General features: G+C 33.8%; 3 protein-coding genes across 3 annotated transcripts in view; 2 read left to right on the forward strand and 1 right to left on the reverse strand.

Moving 5' to 3' along the window:
* LOC134230023 (uncharacterized) overlaps positions 1 to 16,545 on the forward strand; it is a gene marked incomplete at its 3' end in the record, with an annotated part of 35,794 nt that overhangs the window by 7,854 nt on the left and 11,395 nt on the right. Inside the window, exons 4-6 of the mRNA XM_062711798.1 lie at positions 12,440 to 12,652; positions 14,907 to 15,047; positions 15,433 to 15,621. Of these exons, the coding sequence (XP_062567782.1) occupies positions 12,440 to 12,652; positions 14,907 to 15,047; positions 15,433 to 15,621 (543 nt within the window). The remainder of the gene's footprint in view (positions 1 to 12,439; positions 12,653 to 14,906; positions 15,048 to 15,432; positions 15,622 to 16,545) is intronic.
* LOC134230025 (ATP-dependent DNA helicase RecQ-like) lies at positions 696 to 2,421 on the forward strand. Its single transcript, XM_062711799.1, has 4 exons — positions 696 to 1,014; positions 1,213 to 1,372; positions 1,538 to 2,055; positions 2,279 to 2,421. Exons 1-4 carry the CDS (start codon positions 696 to 698, stop codon positions 2,419 to 2,421), a joined length of 1,140 nt encoding a protein of 379 aa, XP_062567783.1.
* On the reverse strand, positions 2,929 to 12,135 carry LOC134230022 (uncharacterized). Its single transcript, XM_062711797.1, has 12 exons — positions 12,076 to 12,135; positions 9,626 to 9,862; positions 9,194 to 9,290; positions 9,030 to 9,050; positions 8,650 to 8,705; positions 8,466 to 8,517; positions 8,235 to 8,341; positions 6,279 to 6,746; positions 5,373 to 5,852; positions 5,021 to 5,147; positions 4,703 to 4,833; positions 2,929 to 4,517 (listed from the first exon to the last, which is right to left on the reverse strand). Exons 1-12 carry the CDS (start codon positions 12,133 to 12,135, stop codon positions 3,345 to 3,347), a joined length of 3,009 nt encoding a protein of 1,002 aa, XP_062567781.1. The 3' UTR covers positions 2,929 to 3,344.

Genomic DNA, 16,545 nt, shown 5'->3' on the forward strand with positions numbered 1-16,545 from the left:
CTATATCATTTCGTAGGATATCCTAATGCATGACTATATTTTAAATTTCAAAGAATTTCGTCAAAAAACAAAGGAGAAATAGCCATTTAAAGTTTCAGCCAATCAGATTGCAGCACACGTGCATGCGCGTGATTTCATGATTTTTTTTCTATATCATTTCGTAGGATATCCTAATGCATGACTATATTTTAAATTTCAAAGAATTTCGTCAAAAAACAAAGGAGATATTGCCATTTAAAGTTTCAGCCAATCAGCTTGCAGCACGCGCACATGCGCATGCTTTCATGAAAATTCTTATATATCGTACGGTAGATCTTCATAATGTAGGACTATGTTCAAAATTTCAAAGGATTATGACAAGAAACAAGAAAGTTATTGAGACTTTAGTTTCAGCCAATCAGAGCGAAGCGCACGTGCATGCGCGTGAGATCTTGCTATTTTGACCACGCTATCTTGTCTATACTACTAATGTATCCTTACATTATGAGTTTCAAAAAATTTCATCAAATGCCTCCCAGGAAGATTAGATCTTTGATCCGCTCCAGTTTGATCGCTACACAAAGATCTAACGAAACCCCATTTGTAGGTCAAATCCAGTGACCTTCTTGTCATGCATATTCATTGTTCAGATTAGCCAATCAGAGAGCTTTTTTCAAACGCTTTTCGTTGTGAAAAAGTTCGGGAAAATTTCGATAATGGCGACCGACCTGGAGAATGCTATTGAGAAAGTATTGCAAGATTTCAAGATTCAAACGTTAAAGGAGGAACAGAAGGATATTTTATTGACAGCTCTGAATAATAAAGACTGCATGGCAATTTTACCAACCGGATATGGGAAGTCGTTGCCATATCAGATGTTGATACCTGTCCGAAAACAGTTGCAGATTCAGAGATCCCCAGACTTAGACTCTTACAACGTCGGAAAGATTATCGTTTGTTCGCCTTTAATTGCGTTAATGCAAGATCAAGTGGATAGATTGAACTCTATTCCAAATGTTAAAGCAGTTTACAAAGGTAGGTTTTTTTTTTTAAATATAATTACATTGGGGGGAAGAATGCGGATCTTCATTTTGTGTGACTTTTAGAGTCGAGGTAAATCAAACAGTCCCCCTCATCATTTCCGCGCTCTAAAATGTTATGACTATGTAGGGCCTGGTACAATCGGATAATACGAGTATGCTACCAAGATTATAGCCATTTTTTTTTTCACAGGCGAGAGTAAAGACAGTGACCATATTATTGCGGAGGGCAAGTTTGATTATCTTATTGCATCGCCAGAGGTATTGGTTGGCAACAGTGGCTTCCGGCAAATACTTCAGGAATTTAAAGTTGATACAATTGTAGTAGATGAATGCCACACTATGTGCACATGGTAAGAGACATGCATTTTTTAACTGAAGTCTTTCATTCACTCCAATCGATGGCAACCTTATTTTCATTTATAATAATTAAATCATTTTTAACCACACATCTGAGTAAATAGTTCTTTTTAATTTATTTTATTCTCATATGTATTATCATACAATTTTACTTGCAGGGGAGGATTAGGGGATGAGGAGCAGCTGGCCTTTAGGAAATGGTTCCGGCACCTAGGAGAGCTTAGGTCCATGTTTCCGTCTGCAAATTTACTGGCTGTCAGTGCAACATGTAACAAGACAATTCGTAGAACAGTTATGAAGGAACTTGGGTTACAAAAAGAATGTACAACATTAATTATAAGATCACCAGATAAATCAAATATTAAATACTATGTTAAAAAAATTGACAGCTCCATAGAAATGTCCATGCAGTTTTTACTTGATTCTTTGGAATTGGAGGCATTTCCACGCACAATTATTTATGCTACCAGTGTTAAGGAGGTGTCTGAGTTGTACAATTATTTATGTAATGAAAACCCAACATTAATCGATAAAGTAGATATGTTCCATTCCGAGACATCAGATGAAAAGAAAAGTGACATTATTAAAAATCTTCAGGATGGTGACAGTCAAATAAAACTTGTGATAGCAACTTCTGCCCTTTGGAATGGGCATAGATATTGTGAACTGTCATTCAGTAATTTTATATGGTATACCGTCTACAACCACAGACTTGATACAGGAAGTGGGAAGAATTGGCCGAGATGGCAAGGAGTCTATTGCATTGTTGTTGTACAATAAATATCACCTGCAACATGCAGATATCAGTGTAAAGCATATATACAAAACACAGACATGTCGACGAATTTCTATCATGAAAGATTTCCTTTCAACATCCCAATTAGATTCTTTAAAAACAGGGATTCACAGTTGTTGTGATATTTGTGAACTGGAGTGTTCTTGTCAAAACTGTAAACAGCTGCCACTTCAGCAGTATTTTCTAAGACTTTGTGTCATGGAAGACTCAGATAGTGTTGATAGTGATGCAACTGATGTTGAGTAATGGAAATTCAAATCAAAATTGAAACATTAAAAAATGTAAAAATCAAATTTAGTGTTTTACTTTTTCTAACAGGGTATTTTAAAACTTCTTAGCATCTATCATATTCCTATTGAAAATGAGCATGGGAGTTATGGAAGAAGCTTGGTTGTTTCATGGTTGTTTGTCCTGTCATGACTGGGGATAAAAAAAAAAATGGGTCAGTGCAAGTACCCCGGTAGGTATGTGGACAATCCCCTCCCCCTTAAATTGTTACATCAAAGCTAAATTTTCATTATCTTTTTTCCATAATGCATTAAAAATGTTTCCTGGAGGCTAAACAATGTTTTGAGCAAGTCAATTGGGAAAAGGCAACCAAACTTTAAATTCTTTAAAGCTGGCCTAAGCAATTTCATTTTAAAATTTATTACCCAAATCCAACACATATTGATCAAAGTTTGTGGCACTTTACTTTTGGATTTGATTCTTCACAGATTAGATAATAAAGAATTAACATTTTATTTACAAAATGTTGCAGTAATTGAGCAGTACATAAACAATGAGATATGATATATACAAGTATTTGATAGCAATATGTGACAAGGATAAACATATTGAAAAATGTTTTATTTAGCTTTGAGAGAATATAAAAAATTCTGAAGGGTTTTTAAACCTAAATATTTTACCTTGTGAATTTTTAACATGAGCAAAAATCAGTGTTGGAAATTGAATGGACAAGATATATGCAAAAAACAATCACTGTTTATAGTCATTTTGTATCTATTAAATTATGTCCAATACAATTACATAAAGGTTCTTTACTCTGACAAGGAAAAACACCTAAATTTAACATTTGATTCTCATTTGATACTATTTGCACATTGTTTCATACAATGTTCATAAAAATTCATGCCAACTCGTGCATTAGGAATGTAAGTTAAATAAGTTTAAATGTGGGGATCACGCAGACGGCGAAAAGGAAATGATGGTCGATGGCGATGAATCATGGTGGACAACCCTTGATAGGCATTGTTGAATGGATTTCTCTCAGTGGTCAGGCCTTTACACTTCAAGATGCGCTTAGGGGTATGTTCTAAAATGTTTAGCTCCTGGAGATCCTGAAGAATTTTTCTGACGTCCTGTTTGTAGGAAGGAAGATGATGGAATCCCTTCTTACCCTTAATGCTACTAACAATGTCATAGTGTTTTGCAATGTTAATAAGAAGTGGATACTCTTTCGAATGCTGGACAATACTGTCCTCTGTTTGGTGCCCTGAGCAAATTACTTTGCTGTCTCTATTTTGCATCTCGACAAATTCATCCAGAGCTATGTTGTTATTTGGACCACCTTGTAGATTGATGAATCTGTTTGCTTTCAATCTTTCTTCTTGGCTTGCAGGAAGTAAGCCAGATGTCAGCGCTGTCAGATGAATCGATCCAATGCTGTATTTTGTCTTATTGGTCTTGTTGTATATTGGCAGTTCATACTTAGTTGATCTTACAGATCTTTCACCATCTCCCATGTCCACAGCACTGTCAAGGTTCTTATGCAGCATCACAAGCTTGAAGAGCATAACAACATAGTCCTGAAGCTGATCTGCTTTGGTATCTTTCTTTCTGGACACTTTGGACTGTTTTGCTAGGGTGACATTGTGCACTTTACTCTCGTGAGCTTTTAACGAGCCTACATAAGCATATGTTTTTGGACAAAAGTGACATCGGATTCGACCATCTTCAAAATTTTGTACCCAATAGTTCTCGGGATGATCTGGATTCCCTGTAATTTCACGCAACTGTTCACAAACATCTGATGAGCCATCAAAGAAATATTTCTTCAGTATCTTACTGCAAATTTCATTCAACCACTGTATTTTTTCATCATTTGTCAAGTTGTTGAAGTGGCTAGGCAAGGGTACATCTGAATTCACATCAATATTCAATTCTTCAAGAAACATTAAAAGACAAATTGCATCCAGAATGGTGTAGTACAACATCTTGTGCGGACGATATGCATTTTTTACTTTCCCTTTCACGTCTCTTGCATTAAGTAAATTGCGGTAGTAGTAAACCGTCCCTCTGTCTTGTGCACTTTCAGTTGAGAATGTCAATTTGTATATTGCCTGAAAAATATTCACAAATTTGTTTACTAGAGATGCAAAGTCATATGAGAAAGTGATAAATTATTACTTGACCTCTTATAAACATATATTAAAATTATTTTTCATTTGTTTCTAAAACTATCCTTAGATAAACAAATATTATATTAGTATAAAAAAACATTATCAAGAAAAATGTGAAAACGTACTTCCAAGAAGTTCATTAATCGATGGAAATCTTCCGTTTTTGATATGAATCCCTCGAGCCTTTTCTTAGGTGTTTCTGCATTGCTCATTGCTGCTTGGGCACACTGAACACGCTCATCTGTCAATCTATCTCCTAAATTAAAATACTTTGATGAATGTTTATCCAGTGCTTAAAAAGACGTGAAGAAAGCTACTACTCTTAATTTAAATTCTTTTATTCTTGCCACAGCCAAAACTTTTCCAAGATACTATGCAGTAAAATGATTCTATTTCAGCTTACAATTTCCTTGCATTATATACACAAATCTAAATAAACATACCTCCAAAAAAAACCTCCTCCACTATTTCTTCATCACGCTGAGGCACATATTTCTCTGATAGATCTTTTAGCAGCTGTATCAGCTCTGCTGTTTTGTTTTCATTGCATTTATACAGTCCAAGAGGAAACTAAATAAAAAGGTAGGATGGACAGATCTCATAACAATCACCTGTAAGCCTGATATGCTTTCTTTCATATTTTATTTTATGTATGTTAATTGTTGCATTCATGACTATATATGCCAATGTATGATGGTGTTGTCAATAAAATGAAAGAAATCCTCTATAATTTCTTATGTCTTAGATGTAATTGTTCATTTTAGTTATCTTAAAAGACATGATTAAATGATATACCTGGGTAGTTTTCATTCCACAGTAAGAGCTGTATTTATGCTCAAGATGCACTGGATAAACATGCCGGAAATGCTCTTCCAGTTGAGGCATATTTGACAACACAGAGGTTGCAAATATAAAGGTCAATTCTTGAAGAAGTTTGTCCTGTTCTTCGACTGAAGGAATATACATCGAGTAATCTAGTTCTTCAGTTAATGGAACTGGTGTGCTCTGCAAGTGATGAGTTGGTACTCGGTCTACAACCGCGATAACATTGAAGAGGTGAAGGGAAAGAGTTTTCTGTTGGGACGTTCGAAAAGATGGGAGAATGTTCTTGTCCCAGTTATCACCAATAAGCTGAAATCTTTGATATCCTCCATTTGCCCAAGAATCACGTATACTCAGAATGTCTTTATCCAGACTGTCATGCCAGGTTGTCAATCGATTATGCACAGTTCTTGGATGGACTGATAAGCCTATGTTTGAAAGTCTTTCTATGTCCTGTGAATTATAAGAAACCATTAAAACAAGAAATATGCATCAACTGCTCTATTGACTTATCATGTTTACCCGTACTTCCTCATTATTGTAACTTTTAACCTACTTTGGGCTAAATAGATTGTAAAGAAAATATTTAAAATTTACATTTGAGTAGCCCTGAAGATATCAATTTTAACAATATGTTTTAAAAATATGAGCAATTAAAGTTTTTTCCATTAATAACTTAAGGTTATAATTATAAAAAAGACAAGGATTTTTCGTATTCTGGTCAAATTATTCATACTCAGTATTTTAACAGATAGATACAAGAACAGTATATTCAACCACAATCTCATGTAGTGATGTACCTCCCCCCCCCCCCTTTTTTAATTCAACAAAAAATTTCTTAACCAATGGTTTAAGCTATTCTGAAATTTAAAATAATACCGTTAGTGTGCAGCCTCCATGTGTAAGTATAAAGCCAATGATGTACTGAATGACTGACATCTCTTGGTTTCGAGCATGAAGCCCTACAGCAACTGACACAAGCATGTGCTGGAATGGTTTGCTGTCTATTTGTAATGGCACATCAGACACAACTGAAGACATTAAGGTCATCAAATTTGGGCAACTAACACTCAGTTCTTTGCTCAGAGATTCCCAGCTAAAGGAAAGAAAGTCATCAAGATTTTTCTTTCTCAATAAAGTTCCTGAACCTTGTTTACAAATACTCTGACTTTCTTGCTTTAGGATATCTGCAACAGCCTCAATGACTGGTGAGGGGTTTTCAGCAACCAATTCATCAACAATGACTTTGTCCACATTAACTCCTTGTAGAATTGCCTTACATATTCTTTTATGGTGTTCTTGTAGGACATAGGTATTCTTTGTCTGGCTTGGATAGTACACTGTCAACTGAAAGAAAGAAGCACATTTCATAATTTGATCAAACCTTTCCCTTAGTTCTGGTTATTTTGAATGACAACAATAAAAAACAAGAGGCCTAGGGGCCACAGCCCTCACCTGAGCACATTGGCTAGGAAAAAGCACATATCAGATCAGAACTGAAAGTTTACCAAGGTTTGAATTTTAACCCCCCAGGGGGTCATGATTTGAACAAACATACCTGAGGATGATTCCATATAAATATCACTAATGATGTCTTTGAAGTACTTGAAAAGAAGATTTTAAAAGGTTTCCCTATATATTCCTATGTAAAATTTTGGTTGGCCATTTTGGCCCCACTCTAGCCTTGGGGGTCATGATTTGAACAGACTTGAATCTACACCAGCTGAGGATGATTCAACATGATTTTCATCTTTCCTGGCACAGTGGTTCTTGAGAAGAAGATGAAAATGTGGAAAGTTTACAACGACGACGATGATGACAATGACAACGACAGACAATGGACAAATTTTGATCAGAAAAGCTCACTTGAGCCTTCGGCCTCTGGCCTTATACCAGATTTAGTCCCCTTTTTGTAAAAGGTCTAGGTCAAGCTTAACTTATTTAAACTTTGTTCTTATGTATTCAATTTGATATAAAAACTGACAGTAATAGTATTTTATTTACCGAGTTTCAAGTGAATTTATATTTTAATTTATCTGATATATTGTGTATAAATACCTTTCTCTGAGGCCAAGGAAAATTAAAATTTCAACATGATATCAAAAAGTATGTCATCGACCCTGTAATTCCAAGAAATAAAAGTTGCAAGATAGAACTAAACATGGAAATCAAAACAATTTTCAAAAAGGCCTATCATTAGTATACTATGAACAAAATATCTTACTACTTATTAAATGCCAGATCAAGGAAGAGGTATATTTGAAAAGATATTCTGAAATCAATTGACATAAATATTCTGATACCCCACCTCTCAGAATTAAGAAGGAATACAAAATTAAATTAATGTGCTTATTATTATTATTCATGTTAATAATTGTTTATAAATAAAGTAAAACAGGCCTTTTTGTTGACAAATCAAACTTAAATCATAAAAAATTAAAACAATAAAATTGATGCCATGCCTCTCTATGAAAAGATTCAAATAAACATGACCCTGTATATATAAGAGCAACCAGGAATGAATTTACACATTAATAAGAGACATACAATTAAAATTTAGAATTTCCATTCCAAATTATTTGAACCATACTATCCCAGAGAAGCACAGTTTTATTTGCATTCCAAAACAATATTAAAATTTTCAACTTACTTGCACTTCTTTAGCAAATTTTGAATTCACTTCACAAATTCAAGTGATTCCCCCCCCCCCCCCCCCTTACACAAATAATTCTGAGTTTTGGAAGAATTGTTTGCTCTAATCAAATAAACAAAACAGAAAAATCTGTGGTAAATTGAACTGTTAAACAAAACAAACAAATCCAACAATTTTGACACCTTCACTTCTCCTGTGTAAGCAGAATTATCTATGTCTTTCTCAATTATTTTGCTGAAGCCCAGAGATCTTCTGACTTTCTTTGTAGCTTCGAGTTTTGGACCTATGACTGACAACGGCCAACATATATATATTACTCTAATCCTCTGAAATTATTACGATATTTACAGAGTTGAGAAACATCATGATCATTTATTTGGTTTTAAATAAAATTAAAAAAATGTGATACGTACCAAAATCCTCCTTGGCAGGCTCAGCTGATGTCCGTAGAACATCTACTGCAATCTAATTGGATGAAAAGGAATTTATAGTGTGATTAGTATATGACTTCAAAAATTAATCATAATATTAATTTTATTATTTTGATAATGTTTCACCAATGTAACAAATAAAGCATTTACACAATAATGGCATTACCTCTAAAGTATCATGGCCCGTAATATCTGGAAAACTTTTGCAGCCTTGTAATGATCCTGCAAAATGCAGAATATTACACTTTTAATATGATAATAATAATGATGCATTGTGATGCTTAGATGTTGACTTCTTTAAAATTTGTTTGACTCTGATTATCCATTGATAATGAGAAACTATTGCCCTGTTCACATGAAGAGTTTAATTCGCAGTAAATTAATGCGAAGTAAACTAATGCGAATCAAACTGATGCGAATTGAATTGCGTTCACACAATAGCTAATGCAAAGTAATTTAATAAGTAGTAAACTAATTCAAATTAAACTAATTTGCATTAAATTCTCCATATGAACGCTAAACGAAGCTTATTCGCCGTAACTTTACCTTTGATTGGAATTAAACTCTCTGTGTAAACAGGGCATAAGATTAATTTATGTCAAACAGTTTGAAGTAAACTGTCCAGATCATTAAGATTAACATTTTTTATCATGTTTATTTGTCCAAAACATAGGCATTAATTCATAACTATTTTAGTAATTGCAACATACCCTCAGTTTGTGGTGGCTGCGGCATTATAGGCCTGTAGCGAGTCTCAGAAACACATGTAGCAGTGGCATGCTCAACAGCTGGTCTGTGAATGGTCACCTAATTACAAAAGAAAATAATTAAACAATGGAATATGTCAGTCTAATTAAAATAAGATCTTTGACCCACTCCGGCGATCAAACTGGAGCGGATCAAAGATCTAATTTTAATTAGATTGGGAATATGTATTACTTAAAACTAAAAAATTAGGTAAAAATCTTTTAGGGTTATAGGCTACAAAATCCACGTGTCTGTTGGACAATCACTAAGACTGCTGTGAAATTACTATGTATTCTGCAGCTGTTATATTCTACTATGTGAAAATTTAACTCTGCTTTAAATTTCTGTGTTAAAGAACACAAGTGAATTAGCCTAGTTCATTAAATTTGACCTACTTGTTCGTGTGTCTTGGGAGAAGCCCGACCTCTTTTTTTACGGGTGGAGGATCCTGGCGTTTTGGCCCTGTTTCTTTTCATGTTCTTTTCGAATGTTTTCAGTATGTCTTTTATTTCTTTTTGGTACTTCAGCACTTTCTCAACCTTCCCAAAGCACCTTACACAAACACCTTCAGCGTTTGGGGGAAGATCAGTCTGTATGACATCCCGAATAGCTGTCTGCTTTTCTTCGGTTAACTTAAAGACGTACAACACACTGGGGGAGATAACTCTTGCGATTTCAATTGAACGTTTGACGTAACGTCAAATTTAACGTCAGAAATAAAGCGTCAAAACGACGAGTAAAACGATCCCGATGTATATCAATCATGAAAGAAAATTGGGATATGGGGCTTGGCTGTGATTGTGCGTACCATACTCAATTAATTAGTATTTTGTTAATTAACCCGATTAAACTCCGTAAAAAGCAAGACTTAAAATACCATCCCTTAATGTTTATTTCATTTCATTTCATATACAAAAAATTGTATTTTTGATCAAAGCGCAGCATTTTTTTTTATTCTTAAAATTTTATTTTGCCGAAATTCTCATTATTACAATTGGCTATATAACATTCCGATTAATGGTCTTCATTACAATTTGTGCATACACGATATGGATATTGTTTTTCTTCTTTAATTAAATAAAACAACAATAAATAAACAAAAAACTTGTTACAATATAAAATCGATGTTGTTCTCAGACCCTTACTGATCAAAGAGGAACAACTCTGAAAATGTAGGAGATGTTTATTTTCCTCCCTTTATTCACGGTTTTCCACAGAATCCAAAGACCTGATAAATCCGAGAATTGAATACTATAGACCTCAAATGCACAATGTAAGTATAGAATTGAAAAGAATTGTTTACTTGTTACTGAAATTATGAATATCCTATTGCAGCAAATCGTAACTTTGACTTTCTATCAACAATGTCGGTTCGCATTTCCTCGAATCAAAACAAAACGTAGCCTATAAGATTTTAGAAAATATCAATGTGCGATTTGATATAAATTGAAATAGATGAAGAGTTTAATTATTGATATTTTGATGTTCATGTGGACGAATACGGAATTTTCATTTTAACTTTAGAAGCGACGACATTGAAAGAAATGCGTACAATATCATGAGGGGTGTATGTACATCTAATGCAAATGTCGATGTATCCCCACGGCCACATACTGTCTCGTTTGAAAAGATGACATGAAAGAAACTACAATTATTCCATTTATATCACAGGACAGGAGAGTTGAACATACACCATTTTTTTAATGAATAAAATTAAAGAAATAAAATTAAAAATCAACATATTCAAGTTCAACAAAACTTGAATTCGTATCCAGGTTTCATGAGATACTAGGAATGCATAACGCATACGTATATGGACTAGACACTAAAATCTTTCAGTAATTTTTTCCTGATACATATAAAAAGAGTAGTCAATATTTATTCTGCATTCATGAATTTAAAAACTAATGCATACCTCCGGGATTCTTGACGAAATAGTACCAGTATATTTGCACTGTAAACGACGTTTCGTCAAACGCTAAATGGTCTGCGACGCAAAAAAGGAAGGGGTGGGGGTGATAGGGGTATTCAAAAATTGCCTAAAAATCTACATTTAAATACGCTTTACATATGAGAACTTTTAAATTTGTAAGTTAATATATTTTTGAAGCAAAAGCAATATTCCAATTTAATTTTTTAAATGTGTATTTGTAGATTGATATAACAAAGTGATCGACTCCCGTCTGAAAGACGTGCGGGAACGTGTTTTATTGAGAAAGGGGGAGGGGGTAATTTTCCGCTATTAAATCAAAACTGGTCGTACAAAAATTATACAAAAAATTATTAAGATTATTTTTACTACCAGCTACCTAAAGAAAGTTTTTTACAAAAATTAAACGACAGGTTTTTTCACAAAAAAAATTTGAATTTGAAAAATACGCAATTTTCAAGGCTTAGAAAATTCATAGTTTTTCAGTTTAAGGTCTTTAAAAATTGTTTTGATGATATGTATATCAAAAAGATGACTATGTTTTTGTGTTGAATGGTTAAAAGAATAAGCCAATGAAATTTGACATTTATATCTAACCTGGTTTTTTTGAAAATCAAGGTTTAAGTAGTTCATTGATTAAAAAATTTCTCTCCTTGTAAACAACTAAAGGGGGGTAACTTTCGGAAGTTCCTGTCCAAAAACCACTCGAACGATTTTGTCCAAAATATGCATACATGCAGTAGATATAGTCATGTACTAAATATACAAAAATAACGAAAATTAAACGACAGGAATTTTTTGGGGGTAGGTGTGTTGTACATCCTTAAGTTTAAGTTTCACTAATTTTTTTATTTTTATGTTGCCTTCGTTATCTACTTCTTTTACCACAAAAGAAAATCCGCAGAGACAACATACATTCGTTGTGCTGTAAATTTTCTGTGGAGTCCTCGCCACATGCGGAATGGCCGCGGCCATTTTTACTCCATGCGGAACACCTTTGGTTATATCTATAATTTCACGCCTATTCCGATAACGAGAATCTGAACCGAAGATTCTAAAGCCAATGCGCTGATTGGTGGATTGAAAAGGTCACTGGATTTGACCTACAAATGGGGTTTCGTTAGATCTTTGTGTAGCGATCAAACTGGAGCGGATCAAAGATCTAATTTTAATTAGATTGAGATTATCATATCTAGATATGCTTAACTCCTTATTCTTTTTACTTTTTTTCCTTTTGGATAATTCTGATTGAAAATGTTGTGTTCCATTTCAATTATAGAAACACGTATAAATAATTTTATTGTGTATGGAAAACAAGGAGAAGCGATTAAAAATATTTACAATGACACATCCAGCGACAAAAGGGATGTTATCTGGATTGATGGACGGTATTGGAAACCAGAGCTACTAAGTGAGATTATCATCGACGGTAAAAATTTAAATGATGGAAGGAATAGAAAGATATTAACACTGTGTGAAGTTTTTATATTAGGTATGTTTTATACAATACAGTGTATTAATATTTCAGTCATTTAATATTGTGCAAAATTCTTTTTCAGTCTTTTGAACGCCACGTTTTCTATATTTCGGTACAATAAAAGATAGAGAGAAAAAATTATTGAACATTTATCATATATTGTGCGCTGTTTTGTCAAGAAACTTGCCAGGGCATGATGCGCAAAAACACACTGTCACAAACAACACACACACACACACACACACACACAGAGGGGGGGAGGGGGATAGCACAAAGAAACACCCAACATACACATAGTCCTACATGTATACCAATTTCAATATAGCAATACTGAGTGTTGTAAACAGTCTCAGTCGGACAAGAACGCATCTTTTCAACATCCTTGTACACAACTATAAGTTTTCTCTAACTTCTTTTACAATCAATTTCTGTAAAGTGTTATTTGTCGTTTGCATGTAGCATTTAAGATTAGTAACATGTATACATATATACAGCATCCATGTTTTGAGATGCTTTAAATAGATTAATTAGAGAATATGCTTCCTGCAATTAAACCATGATCTTTATTGTGAAATATGTGGAGATAACAAGGGGTTTTCGAGCTCAAAAGTTCATTAAACATTACAAAATAGTAGAGGAGGAAACAGGGACCTCCAATATATCAGAGGTGGGATTAAGTGCCATCGAGGAGTGAGTTTCCCCTACCAACATGTCACACATACATATTCTTAATTTATAAATACTTTGCTTCACTGATCCAGTCCTGAATGAAATGTGAAGATGATGAACAGTCGTCAAGCTCAATTTAAGGTAGGACTAAACACCCGTGGATTCTATTTTAACCAATTTCTTAAAAAGAAAAAAGAATAATATTACTTACATATTGACAAGAATGAATGCTCCCTGTAAGAAAAATAATAAGTTTTGACATGTTTGCATCATATTTTGTGAAAAAATCAGAGAATTCTATACATAGGTAACTTGGGGGCTTACATATTGAAATGTGTTTATGCTATCTAAGTGCAATAAACTAGCATGTTACAGTCTGTTATAAAATGCAGTGTAACTTTTGTTCCATAAATAGTAGAGGGCTGATATTTGGAAACTTATATAAGGAGTTTTTGTTCTGTATGTACTAAAAAGGTCAAGGTCATATCAAGAGGTCAAAAGTCAAATATTGTGACGTCATCTATTGAATCTTTTAGTTTTTTTTTACCAGTGAATTTTTTTTTAATCGCCAAAATATCTGAAACCACTTGTTCAATTTTCTTTATTTTTACACATTTTATTCTAGGACCCATTTAAGTCTCATTCTGCTGATTTTTTATAAAAATTGAATGATACATTTTCTCATTAGAAAACTTAAACTGTCGGATATTTACATGTGAATTTTCAATTCTGTCTCTATGTATGTTCTATTTCTACTTAATATTTTACTCAAATTTTCCAGTATCAAATTGATACTGATTTAAAGTAACAAAAAAGGCTATCTTCATGAAAAGTATTACACAAATTTGCAATAGATCAATTGATAATTCTAAAATAAGGCCCATTATCAAGTCGAATGTCTGATTTCACAATCTTCTTACAGGGGTCTGATAGGCCGTATTTCAGACTATGTGGGCAAAAAATATGTGGTTGAATTTCTTTCCTATCATATATAAAGATAGATTTTGTATCCTAGAACAAAATATTGAAGTTTCAGAAAAATTGAATTTGAGGAAAAAATAGGCCTATCTATTGTGTCCTACCTTAAGTCTAGTTTTACAATTCATTAAAATCTGGTGTAGAATAAATACAGACCTCTTAAATCAAGTTATGGACCAGATGTCATGAAGGAGTAAAACAGTCATTGTATCGATCATAGAATGAGTGAAAAAATGAGAATATTGATATTCTTGTTTCATCAACATGTTTGTTAATAAAGTAGATAGCATACTGGGAAGTAAGTCATCACTTTATCATTAAGTTTTGTTGGGAGGTTACCTAGTAAAATATCCAAATATGAAACAGATGTGTCAGATCCTGTGGTATCAAATACGTGTATTTCGAGTTCACTGAGTTGCATAGAGTCGACATTTGAATTGAAGTATCTATTGTTAAATGATAATACAACGTCAATATATCATAATATCTAGGTGAAGACCACAGCAAGTGTTTTCTTTTTCTCATATTTAAGCTTTTTGGATTATATCTGTTTCATGTGAATACAAAATAGCTTTGTTAATAACGAATACAAAGTCTTTAATATTTACACAAAAAAAAAAAGCATGCAGGCCTTTGGAAAATGGCGATGATGACTGCAAAGGATTTTGTCCACAAAAATGCCAGCAAAGTGAACTTTGTCTCAATGAAAACTTTACGTGCCCGAAATGCATTCCCGGATGGAGAGGAGATTACTGTCAAAATGGTTTGTAGATTTCTTAAAACTTCAATTTTCAATCTTAATCGGTTTTTCTTCTTTTGTCAGATGTATTATTTCATCATTTCATTATTTCTTCGAGAGACAAAATATTTTGCCTCTATTTATTTCATCCACATCTTACCGGTTATTGATATGAAAGTTTTAAAATATCTATGTACATTCTTTTATTTTGTTAAATTTCATATTCCGTGAAGGATATCAGTGCCTGATCGAAAACGAAAAAGCACTTTCATTAATATTCTAATCATTTATTGATTAAACATACATTTATAACAAGGTGAATAAACATAATCTGATTGTGCATTTTTAGAATGGAAAATACCCCGTTGATTTAGTTTGCATGTTAATCTCTTTTTTAACCATTTTTAAGAGGTGACGTGTAATCAGACACCGTTGATGAAAAACGCCCTGAGCTACAATCCAAGAAAACTACAGTACTCCTTCAACGAAACCATACACTACAGCTGTGCAGAAGGTTACATTCTCAGAGGATCTACATACGCTGTCTGTGCTCAGAGTTCTTCTTTTCAGTACCATGAAGGAGAATCTTCTTGTGAAAGTTTGTTTTTAAGCCTTTTTATCTGTTCAATAAATAACTGAAAAAATATTATCTGTATCGATATTTTGGAATACACTTTTTATTTTTAACATGAATTTCACGTGGATACCCGTTTTTTTATAAGACCGTATAAGTTGAAGTCCGGTGTTGCAACTGGTGTTGGCACGAAAAATATCAATAGCTGTTCGTTATCTTTACCGTTTACATTTAAAAATCACCGTGCATAACCCCACATATGGGGGCGCGGAATGGTGCCACCCGGGGGTGAAGAATTCGAAGCGGAATTTGCAATGTTCGTTGACCTGATTAGCTTTCCTACAGTGATTGAGATGAAAATAATCCTAAATTCACTTACGGCGGAACACAGTGATATCCCAGCTTACTGTAACTCGTTTCCCAGCTCGGGACTCGTCCTAGAAATACATGAACACTTCTGCAATATCTGGCAAGAGCATGCGGGAACGCAAATTTGACCGGTTCTTTGTGAAAGTTGGTGCCTTATATATCACTCAGCTTCATTTGATTTAAGTGAGGGACTTCTAGATATGATTTTGCTCAAGACACTCTAATGTTTCGGAGAATTCCATCTCAAATAAAGGGGACAGACTTCAATATAAGTGTGTGGCACTCGGGGGTGAAGAATTTAGTGGAGACTGGGGGAAGGAATAATTTTTAGTCATTGTATATCAATCGTAATTCTTAAGATCTGCTCTGTTTTAATTGTTTAGATCCTGGTATATAAATTTAAATTGGAACTGTCTTTTTTAAATGATTCGACAGTGCTTTGTACAGGCACGTAGCATCGTTTTTGAAAGGGGGGGGGGAGAAAAAATTTTACTTACCTGTAAAAGTTGACAAGCAAAAAAGAAGGGGGGGGGGTGTTGAACAAACTCGAAAATCCTATTTCGGGGGGGGGGGGGGGGG

The sequence above is a fragment of the Saccostrea cucullata genome, unplaced genomic scaffold, assembly GCF_032062105.1.
Source record: "Saccostrea cucullata isolate Sc308-1 unplaced genomic scaffold, CSIRO_AGI_Scuc_v1 ctg4723, whole genome shotgun sequence".
Classification (NCBI taxonomy): Eukaryota; Metazoa; Mollusca; class Bivalvia; order Ostreida; family Ostreidae; genus Saccostrea; species Saccostrea cuccullata.